The sequence below is a fragment of the Papaver somniferum genome, chromosome 6 (assembly GCF_003573695.1).
Source record: "Papaver somniferum cultivar HN1 chromosome 6, ASM357369v1, whole genome shotgun sequence".
Taxonomy (NCBI): Eukaryota; Viridiplantae; Streptophyta; class Magnoliopsida; order Ranunculales; family Papaveraceae; genus Papaver; species Papaver somniferum.
Window position 1 is genome coordinate 144,020,952 of NC_039363.1, and position 24,968 is coordinate 144,045,919.

The 24,968-nt window shown below is 35.6% G+C and overlaps 1 protein-coding gene across 2 annotated transcripts; it reads left to right on the forward strand.

The window, feature by feature from the left end:
* Positions 1-5,805: 5,805 nt before the first annotated feature.
* On the forward strand, positions 5,806-10,110 carry LOC113289641 (protein S-acyltransferase 21-like). 2 transcript variants are annotated; one of them, XM_026538964.1, is made up of 11 exons: positions 5,806-6,217; positions 6,526-6,639; positions 6,730-6,850; positions 7,288-7,493; positions 7,620-7,688; positions 7,778-7,849; positions 7,973-8,101; positions 8,216-8,296; positions 8,373-8,582; positions 8,703-9,677; positions 9,799-10,110. In XM_026538964.1, exons 1-10 carry the CDS (start codon positions 6,173-6,175, stop codon positions 9,639-9,641), a joined length of 1,986 nt encoding a protein of 661 aa, XP_026394749.1. In that variant the 5' UTR covers positions 5,806-6,172; the 3' UTR covers positions 9,642-9,677; positions 9,799-10,110. The 2 variants fall into 2 exon arrangements, with proteins under 2 accessions (XP_026394749.1, XP_026394748.1); XM_026538963.1 differs by lacking the exon at positions 9,799-10,110 and having other exon boundaries at positions 8,703-9,795.
* Positions 10,111-24,968: the final 14,858 nt, after the last annotated feature.

Sequence of the window (24,968 nt, forward strand, 5' to 3'; positions counted from 1 at the left end):
TCAATAGTTTTTCCCTTTTCTGCATAGCTTTCAACATATTTGAAGAATCTTTCTAACAATTTACGAAAACCAGAACTTGGGCAGTCTAGTGAATCTAATCTCTTTTCAGACGATTTTTCATTAGAGATTGGAGTCAGATCCAAAACATGTTTAAGTTTCGGATTCATTCTTTTCTGATTAGGAACCTGATTCGCAATCAAGTTATTAGTCATAGACTTTTTCTTTGATTTTCAAAAAGACTTTCGAGACCAATTTCCATTGACCTTCTCTGAGATATTATTCTCATTATATTGACATACATTAACTGAGTTCTTCATAAGTTTAGCTTTGCTTTTCTTATTTCGACTCATATCTTATAGGTTGGATCGCACCAAACACAGATTGTTTGATCTTTTCGTTCTTGCCTGCTCTGATACCAATTGAAAAGACGAGGGTACCCAAATATACCTCAATCTAAAACTTTTCCACCTATAAGTCCTTTCTCCGAAAGGATTGTCTATGTACTAAGTCGATACAATACAACTAACCGGTTCACACTTCATGTGATCGTCTATGGATACGAGATCGAGACAATACAACAACGAAGTATGTTTACTTGATAAAAGGTTCGGACTTAACCAAACATAATAGGATTACTTATCAAGTAAATAAGAATTAACTTTTATGTAATTTACTTTAAATTATAATAATAACAATTATAATTGCGGAAAATAAAAGTAAATGACACAGCAAGATTTTGTTAACGAGGAAACCACAAATGCAGAAAAACCCCGGGACATTGTCCATAATTGAATACTCTCAGGATTAAGACGTTATACAAAATCAAACCAACTTCGTATAGTTGAGACCAAGAAACTAAACCTATAGTTCACCTAGTTCCGTCTATATTCCCACGCCTCGGACCTATAATAAGTCACGTACTTGGAACAATTCCTTTGGTTCGTATTCCAAACAGTAAAGGAACAACAAATCTGTTTGGTATCAACTATTTTCAACCAAGTGATGTGAGTTCGACAAAAGGCTCTTCTGTTTATATCAATAAACTCCTTTGTCAGGTTTTTAGATGTATCTTATTATCAACTACCAAAGTAATTGTTAAGATTTTGCATTCAATACTTTTAATCACAAAGAATTGTATTGATGCCGATCTACACAACTAATCAATCTAATATACCTCAAGGATAAACCGATTATAGTTGGATCCTCTTTTACCGAAACAAGTATTGTGCACACCAAAGATTATGAACCCAAATCAGAAATCTTCCAAGTCTTCTTTTTCTTCAAATCTTCGTAGATCTTCAATAAACACCTGCACACAATCAACTTGAATCTCTTGTGATCAATCACGCACAGAACGGAGTCTGTTAACAATGGATTATCACAAAACGTCTTTAGATCTACAAACAGTTTAAAGATCCCCATCGAAACTTCGATCTAGTTTGAGTGAATCTTATATCAGAAGATAAGATTCTCAAGCATAAACAAACTAGGTGCAATTAAAGTTCAACCACCGTTAGTCAATCAAATCAATCGAAAACAAAAGATAAACCGCAATTATCTAGTTTCCCACCAACGGTACTAATAGAGCTTCTCAATCCCAAAAAAGTCTTTAAACTGAGCGGTCGTAAGATATTTCGCCTAATTAGGTTACTCTCCTTTCCGAATAGGCGGCTTCACCGGTAGCAGCATAACTGAGATAGTTTTTGCTGTCTCTGAGGATTAGTTTGCTCTAAATGCAAACTTTGATATTTATAGACCAAGGAAGTTTGGACACCAAGGAATTTCCAAAACCGAAAATATTCTCAAGATATGCTATATATTCCAGATTCGGTTTTCATAATTCCTGGAAATTCTTTGTCCAATATAATGACCGCGAATCTCTTAGAAAATCTCCAGCTAGCAAATGCACCTTAAATAAAAGATTCTCAAATTATTTTATTTGATCCGGGATTTTCTTCCTTTAGCTATTAAGGAATAACTTTGAACAATTAAAGATAAGTGTTATTGCACATGTTCAAAGTATGTCGACATCTTTATTTTGTAAGTCCTCTTTCATACTTACAATCTTGAAACCGATTTGCCACACTTCCGAACAAGTTTAGAATTGGTTCATCTGACTTTCAAGAACTACGTGATTGATCAAGAACACTCAATTACCAAACATGGGTTTCACAGTTCTACCAAAATAAGTTCCGGTTCTACCTCCACGTGAGTACTTTGCATAGTCACGCTAGTTACCAAAATTTGGTTTGACTAGGTACTAGGATCGGTTCCTCACATATATATGGTATCTAACTTGTACTTGTTGCACATGTCCATGGGTCGGTTCTCCTTTGCCTAAAAACGTGTTGCACACGTCCATAGGATTGGTTCCCTTTTCTGCTAAAAACTTGCTGCACCTCATACAAGGATCGATTCTCCTTTGTGATAGGTTGTACCTCTTACTAGGATCGGTTCCCCTTTACCCAGAGTCGATCATACCAATAACACTAAATCGATCATACCATCTCAGGTGATTACTTAAGATCGGTTTCACTAATAAAAGTCATAACAATACAAAAGTCAGGCCTTTGTGAATAGTTTTACCAAGAACATAAACAAGTCATGGGCGGTTATACTAATCATACATAGTGGTAGTATAAAAGATATGCAATGAATAACAATACCAATAATGCTTGGCGATTTCTCTTTCGATTCACAAAACAAGTTCATGAATTTACTTCCTTAAAACAAATGTAAAACATTGTTTCCTAGGATGAAATCTTCACCTTATGCCCATACATAATCACAATAACGTTCAAACGATTATGTCGATGTGTTATCTATAAAGTTTAACGGTTAAGTAATAAACCTCGTATTGTATTCCTTAATACTATGTCTAACTAGAATATAATCATTCATGCTTCGCTGTTTTGTTTTCAATATGCACGACTTGAAAGATACGTTAGGGAATGAAACATTTCAAGTTAAATATCACTAACCTCAAGTGGAAGGATGATGTTGTCGTTCTAGCTCTTTACTTCTTCACTTATTCAAGTCTTCACAATACTTGTAATGTCTCATATCCTAATACTTTCAAGCTAACCTATACGAAGTTGACTCTAGTACATAATCAAGCGACTCTTAAATGAGTTTTGGCTCACTAAAATATGACAACCAAACTTGACATACCAATGTTTGGTGGGTTCAACCAAGTTATGCTCTAACACCCTTGACATTACTTCTCACCTAAACATTTGGAGATTGCTCTGTCTTTTTTGCAGCAATATACACTATTTGCTAAGATCAGCAAATGTACTTTTGGTCAATCACAGATTGAGTACCTTGGAAACATTATCAGCGGATATGGAGTAACTGCTGACCCATCAAAAATTGAATGCATGCTTAAATGGCCCACTCCATCTTCATTGAAAGAGTAAGAGGATTTTTTGGTCTAACTGTGTATTATGTAATGTTTGTTCAAAATTATGGTGTTATTTGCAAACCATTTACTGAGTTGCTCAAGAAGAACTGTTTTGGATGGAATTCAGCTGGTCAATTTGCTTTTGATCAACTCAAGGTAGCGGCAACCACCACTTCAGTCTTAATTTTACCAGATTTTTCTAAACCTTTTGAACTAGAAACTGATGCTTGTGATGTGGGAGTGAGAGCAGTGCTTATGCAAGAAAAGAAACCCATAACATTCATTTTAGTAAAGGAATGGTCTTAGATTTTCATCTAAATCTACTTATGAAAAGAACCAATGGCTGTTATTTTAGTTACTAACAGTGGAGACCATATCTGCTGGATAACTACTTCACTATTTTTACAGATCATCAAAGCCTCAAGTTTTTTATGTAATAAAGACTTCACTCTATGTTGCAACACAAGTGACTTTATGAGATGTTGGGTTATGACTATAAGTTGGTTTACAAGAAAATATCTGAAAACAAGGTTGCTAATGCCTTGTTTAGAATTCCTCAGCCACCTTCACCTAGCTGCAAAATTATTTATCAAGTGCAACATGTTTGGCTAGAGGAAATTTTTAAGAGTTACACTACAACTCACTAGCAAATTCCTTGATTACCAAGTTGACGGTATGCCCTACAGCTCATCCACCTTATTCTTATTCTCAAAGCATTCTCAGGTACAAAAGTATGATCTGCATTGGTTTAACTAGTGACCTCGGGCACCAAGTTATGACTGCAATCCATTCATGTTCTATTGGAGGTCACTCTGGTTCTCAAGCCAGTTATCAGATTGCTAAGTTATAAATTAATTGGGTGGGCATGATGAAAGATTTATTTCAGTTCATCATGGAATGTGACATTTTTCAACAGTACAAAGGAACAAATTCTCTACAAGGAGGCCTTCTGCAACCATTCACTAAGTTCAGCCACTTTATAGCTCTTAGCCATCCTTTCACTACTTCATATGTGGCTAAGATGTTCATGAACCATATTTTCAATCTACATGGACTACCGAAGTCCATAATATCTTATAGGGACGACATTTTTCCCAGCATTTTCTGGCTGGAGTTATTCCGCAGATTGGGTACTTCCTTGCACATGAATACAACTTATCATCTCCGGTTTGATGGACAGACTGAAAAAGTAAACTCTTGTTTAGAATCTTATCTTAGATGATGACTAGCTATATGCCAACAAAATGGGTCAGCTGGCTATTTCTTGCAGAATGGTGGTTCAATACTAATTACCACGCAAGCATTCGGCTCACCTCATTCCAAGCTATGTATGGTTATTCTCCCCCCTAAATTTGGCCCTTTTTCTCATCAAACAGCCACCAACCCTGCTGTTGAAGATTACTTACATAAGAGACAAGTTATGGGAGTTATACTTACGTCTACACTAGAGGAAGCACAACACAAAATTGAGCAGCAAATAGATAAGAAGAGAGTTGAAAGATCATTTGAAGTAGGTGACTGGGTTTATCTGAGATTACAGCCTTATAAACAAACTTCAGTGCAATTAAGAAAGAATTTGAAGCTGACACCAAAGAAAATTGGCCCATATCAGGTGGTTGCTAAGATAAGAACATTGGCATATAAGCTTCAACTACCTCCTCAATCTAGAATTCATCCGGTCTTTCGTGTCAACTTAAGCCAAAGTTAGGACTTGGATCTCTTCGTTCAGACTTCATTACCTACTTCAAGTGATCAAGTCTTGGTTCATTGGGCACACTCCACAATATCAGAGACTACTTGGGAAGATAAGGCTCTTATGCACCAGAGCTTTCCGAAACTGATAAAAAAGATATCGACTTCTAATTTTTAATTCTTTAAATTATTTCAATTCTGGTTTAGATGCCATGATACGATGAGTTTGTGAAAACGAACACTCATTATCACAAGCTGTGTGAGGTTTTACAAGAGGAGTTAAATAGATGTGATACAGGAACACAAATTTGGCTAGCAAAATCTCTGAAATAATCTCCTACCAACTTTAGCTGGTATCTTTCCTAATATAATCAATACTAGCCGAAAATATACGTACTACACCAAATATATGCAGAACTACGGGTATCCATACCGAGAATCAAGATACGAGGTCCTCAATTTTCAAGCGAAATACTATATCACCTTACTCTTCTGTCTTGTTTTAGTATCGAAAGTTCGAAACCCTATTTTATTTTAATCGTAAGGCGTGTCATTGCAAAGCTGGGACAAGAAGTATTATTGTGAGACACCAAAATATTGTTATTGTTGTGCCGGCAGCAACAGTTCTACTTCACTTTCACTCACTACCAGTCAAATGCTAGAGAGAGAAAGTATTGAATACTAACAGAAAAGCAATGTGTGTTGGATAAAAACGCTGCAGTGAAAACCACGCTTTAATTTATTTTTATCATTCTATCAATAACAAAAACAAGTAGCAGTAGTATGTTAGTAACTCCAAAACCAAACCAGACCTTCTTCTTCTTTCTTCTTCCATGGCTCCTAAACCGATGATTTTAACTTTACAAACCCTAGAACTCAAAGATTTACATTCCCTAGGTTTCAAACTTTGGTTTTTATCTTATTCGATCTCAAGATAAAACAAATCAATCCTTTTCCTCATTTTTACTATTCTTTTTTTTTCTTTTTCTTTTTTAGATTTCGATTCTTGGTTTGGCCTTTCATCAACTCTGAATGCTGTTAATTTCTACATTTTGACTCTGATTTTTCTTTAGAGTCATGGCTAGACGCCATGGTTGGCAACTTCCTGCTCATACTTTTCAGGTACATTCTTGATTCAATTTTGAAGAAATGGGGTTTATTTCTTATGCTAATTCGTTTTCTCAATCGATGGGTTTTATCACGTTTTTAACAGATTTTCTGTCTTTGTCTTAGTTTTGTTTTGGGATTTTGTTTGTTTTTGATGATTTAGTTTCTATTTGTAGATAAAAATAGATAAATTCCTTGAATGTGTTTAATTGGTATGAAGTTCTAAATTCTGCATTGCTGGATCCATTAGTTAGATTAGACTCCGTGTGACTATTCACTAGAGCTGTTGGATGTCTAACAATGCCTTAATCTCTATATTGCAGGTTGTGGCCATAACTGTTTTTTCATTGCTATCTGTTGCATTCTTTGCTTTTTTTGCTCCATTCCTTGGAAATGACATCTATGAATATGTGGCAATGGGTGTTTATTCTTTCTTGGTAGGCTGAGTTATCCCACTTTGCATTTTCAATTCTACTTATCTAGTACTTGGTTGTTGTTTTTCATGTTCCAAATGTGTTTGTTTTCAGGCGCTTTCCGTATTTGTTCTTTATGTTAGATGTACAGCAATTGACCCTGCTGATCCTGGAATTCTTATTGCGGGTGATGAGAGATCAGCATATGGGTCACAGCATACCAATGAATTGCCAGGTTAGCTGCAGTATATTTTCTGATTGGTGTTGTATACTGACAATGATGCTAACTATGCTATCGACTGGTAACTGGTTATACCATTCATGTTCTTTTGAGTTACTTGAGTAGGAAATATTTGTCACAGGAAAATGATTATGGTCCAACTGTTACATTCATCTTTTGCTGTCTAAATATTTTGTGCTTCTATTTTGGAAAGCTATTCAAACTTTATGTCCCAATCGATAGGTGGATAAAGCTTACTGTCTTTTATGAGTAATCCCTAGCACCATGCTGCTGTGCACGTACCTAACTTCCAGAATCAGGATTAGGGCCATACTGAGACATTAGGTCCCAGTTAATGTCTAAATATGATATGAATAATCCTATACCGATTAAAAATTATCTCAATGAGCTCAATTGTCACTATTTAATGAACTTCACATTCGGGGATTCAGGTAATGCATCTTCAACTGGAGAGCCTGGCAAGATAGGATTGAAGAACGGAGAAAGATCAACTCGGCATGATTCTAGTTTCTGTTCAACACTTGGAGGTGTCTTTTGCGGCTGTATGGTGAATGAAGACTGCCGCAACGATGAGGAATATATGCAGCAACAAGCTGGTGAAGAAGATGCCTTATTTTGCACATTGTGTAATGCTGAGGTAACTATTTTTTCATTCTAAATAAAATCGACTATGTGTATACAGTGAATTCTTCAACGCGTTCAGTAAGTCTATGAAGACTCTGGTTTCTAATATTTGTCCATGGTAACTTTACTCTTGTTGTAGGTGCGGAAGTTCAGCAAACATTGCAGAAGTTGTGATAAATGTGTTGATGGATTTGACCATCATTGTCGGGTATGTACCAACTAGTGTATGGTCAAACTCTCTGAACTTTGACATGTCCCTTGTAAACTTACTCTATCTTTACGGCACATGTGATGCAGTGGCTAAACAATTGTGTGGGGAGGAAAAACTATGTCACGTTTGTCTCTCTCATGGCATTCAGTCTTCTATGGGTACGTCAACACTAATTGGGCTGATGATAGCCTTCGTTTTCTTTATTCAAAATCTGATCAAGCTTTTAAGTTTTCTTAATTTGAATTATTTTATATTTACTTATCTATCTTCTTCTGTATCAGCTCGCTGTTGAATGTGGGGTTGGTATTGCTGTCCTGGTCCTGTGTTTTGTTGATAAAAAGGGTACAGCAAATCGAATAGAAGAGAGGCTTGGAGTTGGTTTCTCCCGACCGATATTGGCATCTTTGGTTGTATGTTCCGCTAGACCTTGCTTTGGCATTTCATTGTTTGCATTTTACAAGATACCTCAATCTACTTATTATAAATAGGCTTATCACTTATCTGAGTTATTTCTTTTGTTTCAGGCCATATGTACAGCTGTTTCTCTTTTGGCTACTGTGCCTTTAGGAGAACTATTCTTTTTCCACATGATTTTGATACGAAAGGTACATTACAAAACCTGTAGTATTTTACGCATTCACTTGAGTGTCCAAATACATAACCACCTGAACTTTATTACAGGGAATTACCACCTATGAATATGTGGTGGCCATGAGGACACAAAGTGAACCTCCGGGGCCATCTGTTGATGGGGGAATGGAGCAGCAAAGTCTACCCTCTTCACCAACCAGCTCAGCAGTAACTGCTATAAGCGGAAGAAGCTCTCTTGGGATGGGCTTACAATACAAAGGTGCTTGGTGCACACCCCCTAGAATATTCATGGACCATCAGGTACTAATTTTTATTTCTCCACTCTGCATGTCCAGATTTGCTGTATCATGCTTGTGGCTACTTGGTAATTTGCCTATCAAATTAATATAATATTTGATTGTTCTGCTGCATACGTGATAGGACGAAATAATTCCACATCTGGGACCTGGACGTGTCCCATCAACAGTAGATCCAGATGTTGAGTTATCCAACAAGGAAAAAGGCTTACCCCGGCAACCAGTTCGTATCAGTGCCTGGAAGCTAGCAAAGTTGGATTCAAACGAAGCAATAAAAGCAGCTGCAAAGGCTAGAGCATCATCATCTGTATTACGACCTATAAATTCGCGTCATCACCCATACGATGCAGGTCATTTATCAAGTGGTAGCGCTAGCGTTAGAAGCAGCCCTATGAACAACACGGATCATGGTTTCAATACCAGAGAGGCTGGATCTGGGATTGTAGGGCTATCTCGTAAGAGTTCTTACCCACCTAGTCGTGCCAGTGTAGAGGATCTTGACACTTGTGCTAATAGCGTTAGTAGCTTTAACAGTCCTCACCGCACTAACATGCTTACTCCAATGGAACAAAGAGTTCCTCATGATAGAGCACAGTTCAATCCAATGTATCAATCTTCGGCTGATCAATCTCCATGGTCGGCAAAAGCCAGTGAAGGAGGGACAGATATCATCCCACGTGAAACTGTAGAAATGAACCCAATTAAGAAAAACAATGTGGGTGTTGGAGAGAACACGAGAAACTCAGTGTTTTGGGATCAAGAAGCTGGACGATTTATGTCAACAGCTTCTAAAAATACAGGGACTTCCTCTGCTTCTCAAGTTGCTGGAGCAGAGTTACTTTACACGGGTCAGTCTATATTCTTTGGTGGTCCTCTTGTCAATGAAGGGTTAACGAGGGGTCCTAGACATGGTGTTGGTTTGTCAGGGGCCAGTGGTTCGGAAAGAGGCTCAACTTCAAGCCACTATCAACAGCAAGGTAGATCAGAGAGAGGAGGTCAGCTTCCTGTGTTTGTTCCCACTGATTCTCATACAAACCAGCTATCAACCTCTAGACTGCCTTAAAGGTCTTCATGAATATGAAAAGGTTCAATCATTTAGGTATGCAATTCCTTTGTTTTGTTCTTTTCCTCCTTGGATGCTTTCATCATTTCCCTTTTGGGCATTACTAACATTATATAAAGAAACTTCAAAATTTTAACCAATCTAACTGTATCATCAGGAATTTCTTTTGCTATTTTCTTTTCTGTTATGATAATCAAAGAGCTCCAAAAGAACGAAGTCCGCTGCTACCTTATCCCTTTTGGGCATCAGTCTGGGAAATGCATCAGTCTGGGAAATGCATCAACACAAGGACAAATTCGAAGAATAAAGGACAGTTAAAAGTTTCGAATGAAACTAGAAAAACAAAAAACTAGACAAATTCTGTATTATAACATTTCCTGACAACCAAACGCAAATTGGATCCACTGTTTATGCAGTTGTCAGTCGAGCACCAAAAAATAAACGAAGACATCATTTAGACCAAGCACAATGATGTGTGTCTTATCCCTTAGCTATACTGCACGGAAACTGTTTACGTGTAAAATAGCGGCACGGATTTGCCCATTTCCCCTCTTCATTCCTCTTTCAAAGCCCTCTCAAACACTTTTCTCCCCTTTTTGATTTTCATGTTGATTCCTCGTGATGTGTTGGTTGAAACTAAAAGGATTTGATCCTTACTCAAAGGTGAACCTGGTTATGATCCATCCAGAGATGATCATTCGAGAGAGAACCCATGGTTGTCGCAGTAGTAGGAACCTTATAATCGAAATGTTTGAACTGATAGTTTTTCAAAATTCGTAACAACTTGTTATATTCATAGCGGTAGTTTTTTTATTTTATCTATAACGGGTAGTTTTTTTGTTTTATATATAACGGCTAGTTTGACTGCATAACGACTATTTTTTTGGATTCTAAATGCTCTTTTTATTTCTCAATATATAGCAAATCATTTTCCAAATGCAATTGTCCAAATATTGTATTCCATTAGTTAAAAAAAAACTTTATTCGTAGGGGGTAGTTTTTTTATCTTATCTATAACGGGTAGCTTTTTTGTTTTATATATAACGACTAGTTTGACTGCATAACGGCTAGTTTTTTGGATTCTAAATGCTCTTTTCATTTCTCTATATATAGCAAATCATTTTTCAAATGCAATTGTCCAAACATTGTATTCCATTAGTTAAAAAAAAAGTGATTCATCAATGTAAACGAACCATAAGATACACAAAAATTAAATTATTTACAAATAAAATATATAACAAGTATTGTGAACATGTTTAGATAACATACCCGGTTATTAGATTTCAAGCTCGGATTAGTTGCATTGACTCTTGCAACACATTCATAAAATTTCTTCACTTTTGTCTTAATTATATATGTTAAACCTACTACGAATACTTTTTGTATAATACTTATATGGGTTTCCACTACAAGCTTGTACAAAAATTTCAAGAAGTCTTTCATAATCTTGTGAAATAGAGAGAGAGGAGAAGAAGACACAAAGCAAAGCGAAGAAGAAGGGAGAAATTCTATTAATCTCTGTGTGTTAGACAAACATTAGAGCCTTTATTTACAGGGCTAGACACAAGGGCATCCCAGTAATTAACGAAATTCACCCCAGATATTCTTAACATAGTTACACGTTTATAGCACTCCCACTGAAGACATTGTGTCTAAGCTAATTGTCTCGTTTATAGCACTCCTCCTGATGAAATTCTATTAATCTCGTTGATGTAGTCTCTTCAATAAAGGGCCAATAAGTGGATACATTACCAGAAGTGAATAAAACTGTGTGGTTATGCCTTGTGTGGATCAGAATGACATCCAAATTCCTAAGGGGTTCTTATGTTGACTTGGTCTAACAAAATGACCTAGTTAATGGCGGGAATCCACCAAATAAACGAAATTTGATACAACTCTCCCTTGGATGACCACCATGTTGAAATAATTTGCCTCACTAAAACTTTTCTAGTAAAAACCCAATGTGAAAATATATGGATGAAGGAAAAAGAGCACAATATCAATATTTTGAATAAAAATTCATTGTCGACGAGATGTTGCCTCGTTAAAACCTTGTCAGGAAAACCACATAAGACAAAACCTGAAACGAAGAAAAAAAAGTACAACTTTTGACGATTTATGGATGCTAATTCAACTATATGAGTATTACAAAAATCAACCATCAAAATAAATACTTAAATCTATATCATGTATCACAAATAGATAAAGTTCATGCAAGCATGATTTTTAAACTGCATATTTAAGAAAAATTTACAAATAATATGTATGCTGCAAAGGCGTGGATTTCAGTGTTTTAAGGACTCTTCAAGAGACCTATAAAGTTGTTATCATCAACTAATCCGGATTTTATTACTTTGCAGAACTTTTGAAAAACACTTAAAGGATTGTTAAACCCGATATGATAGAGTCAGGTGGCTTCTTGAATATATATATATAATTTGAATTCTCCAAGGATTACAAATTGAATATATTCTCCGACCGCATTTCTTATGTGAATGCAATACGAGTCCATCAAAGACTACCATGCCAAGTGCATTGTATAAAGAGAACAATTATTGAATCAATCAATCCTCGAATCGTTTTTACAAACGAACAAATTTCTCGTACAACACATTATTGACTACACCAACCTGTAAGTAATAGGCTTGACAATTTTAAAGTCTTAAATTTTGGATCCAAAATCGCGTTAATCGAGAAATTAATCCAATTTGGATTGGATGCCAATCAATCATATATGTCGATATTCCTCTGCATAAGGGTTTTAAACCACCATCATTTATTTCAGTAGCTACTTTAAATGAATATTCGACAATATATTAACTAATTACGATCCCACAAAATTCTCAAGTGTATGCATATCTTGAAAAGAGTTCACAGAATTGCTGGTACCAGCGCCCACGGGCATTATAATCTCCTCCTCTTCGAATGAGGAGAGAATAACTTTGAGAATGTGAATCGTGTTTTTAGTACACTCAATTGAAGCACTACCAGTAGCCTCTTATGGAACACTACTTATTTTACTAGATGTGACTGGATTATCTCTCTTTAAAGAAGCAAACATTTATATAAAAGAAAATGAGATATTTCACGCCTAGTCAGTAGCAAGCTTTTTCAATTTGATCATGATGGGAGAGAAACTGATATAACATTGAAGTTAATTAACACAAGCTGCTGATAGTGTATAGTCTCCCCCTGATTAGGACGGAAAACTTTTATTCTCATATATGAAAACAAGTTTCGTAAAGTATTATCCGATTAATTCGAGGACACAGGCTCATAATAATTTCTGGATTATACACAACTCAATATTAGACAGTAGATTCTGACTTCAAAAGCCATTTTTTTTTAAGTCCTTCAACAAAAATACATTTGTAGTCTTCTTGATATACAAATTTAACTGAACCATGGGTTATAGCCAAAAGCATATAAAATATGCAACCAAATCTCCAATGATCTATAAGGACGACGAGATATCTATTCACCTAAGAATGAAATTATAGACACTTATTTCATTAAAATAAATTAATTTTAAGATCAATTTATCATTACAAAGACTAATGAGATATGCCAACAAGCCGGGTGTGCACCTATTAGTGTTCGATCGTATTCTAACTACAAATTGAACAATTTCAAATTTTGGAGATTTACCATGAGGAAAAAAAACACTTAATATCCCTTAAGAATTTAGCAATTCTTCTTGGTGTTTGCAATTGTTAATATCATAATAACGATACTTTATATATCCCCTTTGGGATCGACAGGGAAAAACCAAATCATTTGGCTTATATGATTCTTTTTCAAAAAAATAAAGTGATCATTTTTGTTGTTGAATTAAGGAATCCATTGTTTCTCGTAATAAATGGAAATGGTTTAGTAGTAGAAAACAATAACTGGTAACGGTTTGTTTAAATGATTATCGTCAAACTACGAAAATAAAAATAAATATTATCTAAAATTTCTTAGAATGCCAATTTTAACATTTCCTTCTGCAGAATTAATGTGGGAAAACCAATAACGGTTGGTATATATGGCACACCAAAATCGCATCGACAAAATGAGCGGAAAAAAATTATTTGTAATAGTCATCGCTTATGGAAAATCTTTTTTTATGTTGAGGATAGTTTCTTATGGATATATAAAAACCATATATGATTAAATCACGTGATCTTCATCGAATGAATGAAGATACCACAGTTAATTTGTCGTAGGTTTATGAAACATGCACGTGATTAATCACTATAAAGGTAATCAAGTCGCGATAACACCAATTTTTGGTGATTACAGTTTTAGTAGGGTATTAGAAACTGTAGGCCATCTTTCGATATTTTTTTTCTTTCTCTATGAAAAAGAATTAGAGAAGAAAGGAAATCAAACTTATTTTGGCTAAATTTGATCACCCACATCCTTTCTAACAATTGACCACGTCGTTTAGGATAAACCAATAGATATCAATTGTACCGAAAAATAAAATGAGAATAACCATAACTAAATTCTTGTGGTCGATGTGGTAAAGATATGAAATCGGTTAGCAAAAAAACACACCATGATGTGTATTGAAAGGAAAGGAATCATAACCAGTAATATTTTCCATCAAATGGAAAAGAAAAAAACAAAAAAAAACTCGCAATACAAAATAAAATGCGAAAAAAGAAAACTTACTGTATCATAATAACAAGCTACGATGTATGTAGATGTATGCCTTCCATCTGGTATTGATTTTTCACGCATTCGGTTTAAGATAACCGTGATTTTAATCCAACTTCAAACAATTTCTACATAAAGACAAACTAGACATTAAGAATGAGTCATGAATCAAATAAAACTCTCACGTTAACATACACCTCACAGGTCATCCAAATGTGCACATCATATCATATACTGTCCAATTAACGAAAAGATATATAAAATATAATATAAGCATATCCAAAAGTATAAACCTTGAGCCAACATATATAAAATAAAATTATTAACAAAGGTTAAAATATATCCTTTTTATATGGCGTTCACATCTTTGAAGGAAAAATTACGCATATGATCACTAGATTTTTTTATCTCTGTTAGCTTCGATTTTAAAAAGATCAACATAAACTCAGTGTAGAGCGCGTTGATAACGTCTTGTGAAATAGATAAAGTGGAGAAAAAGATACAAAATAAAGTGAAGAAGAAGGGAGAAATTCCATTAATCTTCGTGTGTTAGAAAAACATTATAGTCTCTATTTATAGGGCTAGACATAAGGGCATCTCAGTAATAAACGAGACTCACCCTAGATATTCTTAACATAATTACACGTTTATAACACATAAAAAATATTCTTATCCAGAAAACTCCCTTCATCTAGAGCACAAAACGCAGTAACAATGTTAATATCTTCCAAGCTAATTTGAGATGAGAAAAAAAAAATTTAAACATAGAAGATAATTTGAGAGATTTGGAATGATTTGATAAGAAAATTAGAGTTGTATTTGCAGAGGATTTTTAATAAATTTTTGAAAAAATAACTGTTGAGATCTGACGGCGAAGAAGATAGAGCCATTGAGAATGATGGATGGTTAGGATCGGGTGTGAGAGAAGTGTAAACAAAAAAAGGTCAAACAAATAATATTTACCAAACCGATACTCAGTTTCCGTAAAGTGAAAAAGCACACTTTTAAGTATAGCTATGGCAGTTTACAAATGGCCTAGTTCAGTCATAAAGATTTGTGAGAGAATTATAAGAAACTTCTTATGGAGTGGGGATAGTGAAGTAAGAAAATATGAAACTCTAAATTGATGGACCCGGAACCGGACCCGATAAAAACACTAATTACCCGTCGGGTCCGGGTATTTATCGGGTCCTTAAAAAACAACTAAACTTTTTGATAATTTACTTTTATATTTGCTATATTAGCTTGAATCTAATAATTTTTCATATGAAATTATTATTATATCTATGTAAATGTTTTAATTAGGATTAAACATAAGAATATAAATGATAAATGAAAAAATTTGAACGAAATTATACGAAGTCTTTTTGTTTTATGTAAAATTAACAAGTAAAATATAAATATTCGGGTACCCGATATCCGAAAGGTACCCGGCGGGTAAGACCCGTTAGGAACTGATAAATTGATTTTGCTAACGGTTCCAATTTTGGAACCGGAACCGATATATCCGAGTCCGGTTCGATTCCGGTTAATCGGGTACCCGTTGACCGCCTTAGTTGTAGGGTTACATACGTAAAGAAGCGTTCTAGAGATCATCAAAAGAAGGCCACCAGAAGAAGCTCAAATAACTCCTCCTAAATTATTTTATTTTCATTTTAAATTTTTTTCATCGGCAAAACTCCTTGTGAAATATACAAGAAGTTCTATTGATATTAATAGTACTGGCACTATGTATTAAGAACGAATCAGATATTAATGAATTCCATCTTTTGTTTATTACCTTCAACGCAGTTAACTCGTTTAGAGGCACTTTTAACATAATTTGAGAGAGGATGTGTGTGTCAAATACATCATCCATGGCAGGGCAATTCATATTGATGATTGTAGAACTTATATATGGCTCAACAACCTCAAAATTCGTGGGAAATTGGGCTTGGATGGCTACCCATGCCCACGTCCATTTGGAATCAGTTAATCAGACAACTATGATTTGGAAGTTTTTTTGGTCGGTAAAGAATGGTGTTGGCGAATTTCGAACTCGGATCACTGATATCATCACCCAATAAATTTACCACTATACTACAACGACACCGATATTTTTATAATTTTCTCAAAAAGGAAACTTCGTTCGGAGCATCTCCCTCTTGATATCATCTGGGAAATAGGGAATGAGAGGAATCGACGATTGTTCCAGGAAATTGCGTATGAAAGAACCATACAACTGATTGTAGATGGAGTGAAGGCTAGTATTTGGTACTTGTTACAACATTCTTGCATACTGAAAGGTGTCAGATTCGAAGACCTTATGGTTCGATGGGAAGCAATAATAATGTGAGGGGTAGCTTTTTCCTTTTAACATCGTGGGTCTTGAACCTGTGATTAAGCCAATTAACTAATATAACTCTTTTTTTTCTTTTACATTAATATATTTATCATTTTGTTGATAAAAAAGCTCATTTCCAATTAAATGATAATTGTGTAAGTTAAATATAATGGAAATAAAAGGATGGTCATGATCAAATCTGATGGTAGTTGAGATACGATCATACGATCATTATCAAATTTGATATGAATATGCATGAACGAATGAATATGGGTCTGTCCATTCTTATATTAACCCTTTAAAATTTGAATCAAGTTACGAATTGACAAGTCTCTTCATGAAATGAGTTTCTTTATCTAGAGGATGTGCCTCCTCATGAAATGATTCCCCCGAGAATCTCCTTTGAATTTATATATATCCTTCTTCTCCATTGGAAAGAGATAGTAAAATTTAAAGAAGAAAAACTAAGAAGAAAAGAGAAAAGAAGAACTAAAAATGTTAAGTGCATAGATAAATCTTAGAGATTGTCGCCAAAGAGTTCGTAATACATCAATTCATATTCTTTTTTGGTGTTCATCGAAGTGATGTTGAAGAACATCAAAGGTATTGCTATATGCTGAAAAAATATGCCATTTCATGTATCACCATTTGAGGCAAGGAATTTAATGTATAAGTAAAGAGATTAATCACCTCAATACACTTCTGTAAGTTTTTTTTCTTTTTAAGAATTATAGTGTGTTCTTATCCTCATATTCTTTTTCTTTTCTTGTTTTGGTACTAGTAACCGAAGTTCTAACACATAGATGAATATTAATGTTACAGAGTTGTAGAGAATACATAGTCTATCATGTATAAACTAGTCTATTATGATTCAAATAACTGATACATAAGGAACTTATGTAAATACTTGTTTGGGGTTCATGAAAATTGGAAATAGTCGTGAAATGTGAAGCAAAGAAGTGATGGTTTGTTTTCACGTAGTAAGAAAATCCATCTATTTTGGATGTTATATATAAAAATTGTAGTTCATATTGTTAGAGCATTGTTCGCTCGAACTCGCATGCATTGCTATCTCAAGCATGTTTGTCAATGTTAGTGATCAAAACTATAAGTCTTGATTTCTAGCCTATTTATAGATGTCTCGGACTAGGACATAGATAGTGTAGTTGAGCTTAGATCTCTCGGCGTTCATCATTTGAAGACGAAGAACTACTAAGGGGAGTTTGTGGAACTTCATCAACAAAAGGTATGTGGAGACTTAAACTCATCTATCACTTGGAGAGTCTATTTCTACTCTATATCCTATATTGAAACATAAGTCGTGTTACGATATAGTTTTCTATTATGCACATTCGAGATTTCGAGCTGAGTTTATCTCGCTTATATATTTCTCAAAATATGTGTTGGAAAGCTTTCGCTTTAGCCATGTTCATCTTATATTGGTGACGAAAGTCCGAATAAGATCATATAAAAATTGCCGAGTTAAATCTAACATGGTTTGTGTGATGCACTCATTTGGTGTTTCCTTGGAATGTTTCATTGTGATAATTTCAATAACTTGAAAATCGCTTTGATGAAAAATAGTTTGTGAACAACAACTATATAACGACCTCTAAGAAAGTTTCAATGATTGAAATTAATAGTTGATGATATAACCATCTTTGGATATAAGCATATATAGTGCGTTCGCACATTAGTGTATAAATCCATAAACAGGGAACCAAGTGTATACATATGTGTGTATACAAAATTGTGAAGGAGACAGCATAGTACGCATACTGGTAGAAGTTTTCGAACCGAAAATATCTGCTGTGTTTAGGAATTACAAACTCCTAAACTAGTCACCTTAAGTATGCGTACCCGTACGCATACTAGAGGAAGTTTTAGAACCGAAAATATCTGCTGAGTTTGGTAATTACAAATTCCTAAACTAGTCACCTTAAGTATGCGTACCCGTACGCATACTGGCGGAAGTTTTCGAACCGAGAATTTATGTTGAGTTTGGAAACTTAACAAACTCAAATCCGGTTGCTTAAGTACGCATACCCGTACGCATACTTAAGCTGGTTATTTTATCAAATCGGCATGTTCATGAACTTAAACATTTAAATCTTAAGGAATGCAATATTTGCAAACCGTGGATATAATGTTCATGATTTATTCAAGTTAATCAAACCGATGTGGTTTCAATTGTGTCTTCTATATAATTGAACAACTCTTTAACTAGTTTCATTTGAGTCATTTGAACTAGTTATGGATAAGATGAATAAGGCTAATATGAGAGTAAACATATGGCTAACCTCAGTTAACTAATTGTTGAGCCAACATGAGTGTACGCGTTTGGGTACGGTTACATAAACCTAAATGAGGGTACATTTAATTTTTGTGTAACAAGCTAAGTTCGATCTCACGGTTGAAAGATATTAGCTTGGTTGAATCAGGTTTTTCATCTAACGGTGATTATTGAATGGTTTGTTACCAAGGTAACTTGGATTGCAAACCCTGATTTGAAAACTATATAAAGGAGAAATCTAACAACTGAGAAACTTAATCCCCACGCCTCATGTGTGATACTAGTTGTATAGCTAGAGTCGATTCTCCTTTAACTTTAGGTTTTCCTAAACGTTGTAGGTTAACGACTTGAAGACTTCATTGGGATTGTGAATCCAGACCGATACTACTTCTCTTGTAGTTGTGTGATCTGATATTGCTGTTTCTATCGTACGAGTACAATTATAAAATTGACCTGAGATTTATTTCTTCGATAGGAAAGATAGAAAAGTAGTCACAAACAATCTTCGTCTCATCGTTTGTGATTTCACAATATCTAGTTTCACCATCATACGATTTAGATTATTGTGAGTTGATTGATAATACTAGATTGTTCTTTGATAGACACATTTTTGTATCTAATTTGTCCTCAATGTTCTGTATTGTTGATACTCGATTTCGCACTTATTATGGTGTTTTATGTGTTTGTAGGTATTTTTGGGAAATAAACATTTTTGGAAAATTCGGCTCGAAAAGTTGCTCGGGGAACCCCCGGAAAAGTACTAAAGTCACCATAATTTTGGATAAGGGCACCCCAGGTCACCCCCAAAGGCAGCTGCTATCGGCACGCCTACTCTGGATAGGGGACAACCCTTTCTTCCTCACGGTTTAACATTTTTGGCGGGAAAGTGCAGGTTTGAATATTGTTCACCTGCGGAGTTTGATGTTCTCAATTTGGAGAAGCTGTGGCGAGATTCAATGACTCCAATCGACTCATTCTAGCCTGTTACACTCACACAGGAGTGGTAAATCCTTCAGATTCGAAAAACGTGGGACGAATACGTGGATTTTCTACACATCAGGGAGTACGTGTGCGGATGAGATAATTACGGGATTACATCGTGATTTTACGTGTTTGGATAGAGCTTGGCCGCTGCATAAGCGTGTGCGAGTTAAATAAGGAAGATTCAGCACTCGTTGACAACGTGAGAAGAGAAGAATGGGAAGAAAATATTCCCGAGAAGATATTCATTACTGTCGATTGATGGTGGAATTATTGGCAGTCATTACGTATTTCGATGTTGTTGGGTGATAAATAGATGTTGGGATAGCACTGAGAGTTTACGGAGAGTTTGGGAGATTACAGAGCTGTGAAAGTCGAGTTGCAGAAGAATCACCATTTCTGCTGTTGTGAAGAACACCAAGAACATAAGGCGTGCAACAGCAGTCGTTTTTCAACAGTGGAAACGACACACATGCGAGGGTCGAGAATCAGCGACAGTACTGTTCTATCGTTCTTTTCAGTTTGTAACACTTATAACTGTTGCAAACCGGTTTTTAATAGTTTTTCTCCATTTCATCTTTGTAAAAACCCTTTGAGCAATAAAAATGAATTTTGAGTATGTTTCAATCATGATGATGAGCTAATTCTCCCACAACCAAGGCAATGAGGAAGCTATTCACGCATGAATAATGGGTAACTATTTCATTCTCTCTAATTTTTAATTATAATTTACTCAATCACTGCTCTTGCAGAGTTTTTAAATGTGTACATAATTTTCATAATTACTTGTGATTCAATTTGATAGATTATACTTTGTTTAATCAATTATAGTCTATGCTTGGGGAATACAATTAATATTTGAGAATATGTTTGATTAATTGTGAATTAAGAAATAAGGGACTTAAAAGATAATTAGAGTTTTGGATTAATTGCCATAATTTATTCATGTGTGATAGTGGAATTAGTGTCTTGGTTATTCCTAATAATCTTGAATTAAGTTTTGTTTGTTTTTAAATTTCATTAAATCTAAAATCTTTTGCTTTCACAAGTCTCAACGAACTTTTTACTACAACTCAATTGAAAATCACATCAATTTTTGGTGCCGCCGACGCGGACTTGTCTTTGCTAGAGTTTTTAGATTTTTTTTCTTTTTTTCTTTTTAGGTTTTTATTTGTTTTTCATTTTTATTTTATTTGTTTTTCTTTACGTTTTTGGGTTTTTGTCTTTTCCTTACAGATTTTGGAATTTGGAGCGAAAGAAAAATTTTCCAAAGCTTTTGGTGAATACTTAAAGATTCGGAGTAAAAGCAAAGCGAAAGGAGCGAAAGAAAAGAAGAATAAAAATTAATTAAAAAAAAAAGAGAGAGAGGGAGACAATTTTTTTTAAGAATCTTTTTTAGATTATCTTTTTCTTTTGGACTTTGGACTGTGGACTTTGGGACTTTTTTTAAAAAAAAAACTCTACGGAAGGGTAGTTTAAATATCAATTGTTTGCAGAGAAGGACGGCGATTACGATATCGCCTCGGCCCCTCGGGTTCGTACATGACATAGGAGTCGTGGCCCGAGTCGATTACAACGGTTCATCCCCCGTCTGGTACGGGAGGTAAGTTTGTCGAAACACTCGTGAATCCCCTGTCAGCGAGTTATTGTATTCCTTCGTTTGCATATATGCTGAGGATTTGAAAACGACTGCTTTAATTTCCTAGTAAAGGGCAAGGACTGGCCATACAAGATAAGGGTTCGGATTTCATCATTGTTCCCTTCTTTGCCCGCCTTGGGAAAACGAAACCAAACGCGAACCTAAGCCTAACATTTGACTAGAACGAGACCTATAGGGTAACGAGCTTAATAGGAAATTCATTCGAAAAATATTGGTTACTCTTTTAAGCATGCTTCAAAGTTCATGATGGTTCCTGTGAGTTGAATACACCGCCTTGTAACGCCGGTGAGGCCTTGGGTATCAAAGCTCCACTGAGCTTCCCTCGTCTCGATTCAACTTACTTTAACTCGGATTGATTTCAGAGGGGTTTGCTTAAATTGTAACGAAATCCCTTTCGAAGGATTAGAAGCTGGTCTAGAAACAATCTAAGTGGAGCCATCATGCTTTTTGTTTGTTAGAAATCAGTAGGTTTGTTGTGGTGGAGTCATCCTTGTTTGTGTTTGCATAGAACTTCCCTTCCTTTTAGGATTTCTTTCTTTTTCTAGTGTATGCCCAAGGTTATTAAAGAGCGGGCTTGGAAAAGAAACACTCTAGGTCGTTTGATTAGTGATAAACCTAGTAGTTCTTCTTGTGGAAGCAGGGAGCTCGAAGACTCTTCTTTTGAGAGCCCTGTTTTTGGAAACTTCAGTTTTGAGAATCTGTCTCTTCGTGAGGAAAATACCCCTAGTACTTCAGCTGTGCCAGCGATGACAACTTTTAAAGATTACATATTCCCAACTAGGTCCACCCGAGCTTCGTGCATTAAATTGCCAGCCACTACGGCTAATTTCGAGATAAAACCTAGTATTCTTCAGATGATCCCTATATTCTTAGGGAAAGATGATGAGAACCCTTATTTTCATATTAGGGACTTTGAGAAAATTTGTGGGACAATTAGAATAAAAGACCTTACTGATGAAATCTTGAAACTTAAGATGTTTCCCTTTTCCTTGAGAGATAAAGACAAGACCTGGATGAACAACCTACCATATTAATCCATTGAAACATGGCAGGAACTTATTGCTGCTTTCTATATGAAATTCTACCCTAAGCATAAAACTGCGTCTGTTAGGCAGAAAATTAGTGCTAGTGTGCAACAAGAGGGAGAGTCTCTTTATAGGTTTTTAGAGAGATTCAATGATCTCCTATCCCAGTGTCCTCACCACGGATTTGATAAGATGAAACTAGTAGAGATTATTTATGATGGTTTAGACTATTCAACCAAATCCATGGTTGAGTCTATGTGCGCTGGTGAGTTCACTAGTAAAAGTGTTGATGATGCTTTTACCTTCTTAGGAGCTGTCGCTGAAAAATCCCAACAGTGGAAGTCTTGTGTTGAACCCCCAAAAACACTCTTGGTCAATAGAAGTAGCACCAATGTGGCATATACAAGCTTCGGGTCTGATGCTAAGTTTGCTGCTTTTTCTAGAAGGTTAGAAGCTTTGGAATTGAATCATCCTAAACACAGGTCTCTTGTTGAACCTGATGATAGGTTTAGAGCCTCTCAAGTGTCTAGTTGTGGAGTAGAACCCAATAACTCGTTTTTGGAAGGTCAGGTTAGTGAAGAGCAATCCCATGCTGTCTATAACAATTCTAGGTTTGAGAACCGACAAAAGTTTGACCCATACTCAGAGACTTACAACCCTGGTTGGAGAAACCATCCTAATTTTTCTTGGTCTAAGGGTTAGAATCAAGAACAGTCTAGTAATTCTCAGCCTCCCCCAGGTTTTGGTTATGCTAAGAACTCTTCAGGACAACTCCAGTTTCAGAATGAGAAAAAGATCTCCACCTTAGAAAAAACCCTTACTATGTTAGCAAAGAACCATGAGATGTTATCAAAGAACAACTATGGTTTTCAAAAAGAAACTAGGCAGAATTTTAAGAATAATTCCAAGTCTCTTGTTAACTTAGAACTTCAAGTCGTCCAAATAGCTAAATTTCTTAGTGAAAGAGAATATGGAAGATTCCCTAGTCAAACCGATCTTAACCCTAAAGGAGAGAAATCGTACAATCATATGAATTCTATAACAACCCTTAGGAGTGGAAAGAAAGTTGACAATAAGGTTGCCATGCCTGATAGTGAACATGCTGTAGTTCACCCTTCTGAGCCAGAAAATGAGGAGACTGATAGAGTCTCCAAAGAGACCAATGAGGGTCCTGCTGAGCCCGGCTTTGTTCCCAGAGCCCCGTTCCCCCAGCTACTAGTTCCAATTAAGAGGGAGTCCAACTTTAATGATATATTAGAGGTTTTTAAGCAGGTTAATATCAACCTCCCATTGTTTGATTTGATTAAGCAAATTCCCGCTTATGCCAAGTTTCTTAAGGATATGTGTATGCGAAAGCGAAAACTTAGTGTCTAGAAGAAAGCCTTCCTAGCTAGTCATGTGAGTTCTATTATTCAGAATACCACTACTCCTAAGTATAAAGACCCAGGGTCCCCTACTATTTCTTGCACAATAGGTAAATAGCGTGTCGAGAAAGCTTTACTCGACTTAGGAGCCAGTGTGAACTTACTGCCATACCATGTGTACCTTAAGCTAGGACTTAGAGAGATGAAACCTACCCAGATGACACTTCAGTTAGCTGATAGGTCCGTTAAAATTTCTCGTGGTGTGATCGAGGACGTTCTTATTGAGGTCGACAAGTTTATTTATCCATTGGATTTTGTTATCCTAGATACCCAACCTGTCCCTGACCCAGAGAACCAAATACCAGTGATTTTAGGTCTCCCGTTTTTAGCTACATCCAATGTGATCATTAACTGTCAAAATGGTATTATGAATTTGTCTTTTGGTAATATGACTATTGAGCTGAACATTTTTAATATTAGTAAGCTACCCTCTGAACTAGATAAATCGAGCATAGAAGAGGTGAACATGATAGGAACATTAGTCGAGGAGTCATTACCAAACACTTTGTTAGAAGATCCATCAGAGAAATGCCTAGCCCACTTTGGGATTGATTTTGATGATGGCGATGTGATTAATGAGGTAAAATACTTTGTTAGATTCAACCCCTTTGATAGACACTAGTAATGGCTGGAAACCTAAGTTCGAACCTCTACCCGTTTCTAAGTCTACCCTAGTTCCTTCGTTAGAAAAGCCTCCTAAGTTGGACCTATAACCATTACCAAATTCCCTGAAGTATGTGTTTTTAGGCCCATCTGAAACTTTACCTGTGATTTTAGTGTCTGACTTGGATAGTGATCAGGAAAGTAGGCTAGTGACCGTCCTTCAGAATAACAAGGAAGCTTTAGGGTGGACCATATCATACATTAAGGGTATAAGTTCTACTGATTGTATGCATCATATCTATTTAGAGAGTGACACCAAACCTTCTAGGGAGATGCAACATCGACTGAACCCTAATATGAAAGAAGTAGTTCGA

What these genes read in the sequence shown, in the direction of transcription:
- LOC113289641 (XM_026538964.1), top strand. Translation starts at nt 6,173, where the DNA reads ATGGCTAGACGCCATGGTTGGCAACTTCCTGCTCATACTTTTCAG. An exon ending in GCATACCAATGAATTGCCAG is followed by an intron (nt 6,851 to 7,287) that starts GTTAGCTGCAGT and finishes TCGGGGATTCAG; the next exon opens with GTAATGCATCTTCAACTGGA. An exon ending in GATTTGACCATCATTGTCGG is followed by an intron (nt 7,689 to 7,777) that starts GTATGTACCAAC and finishes CATGTGATGCAG; the next exon opens with TGGCTAAACAATTGTGTGGG.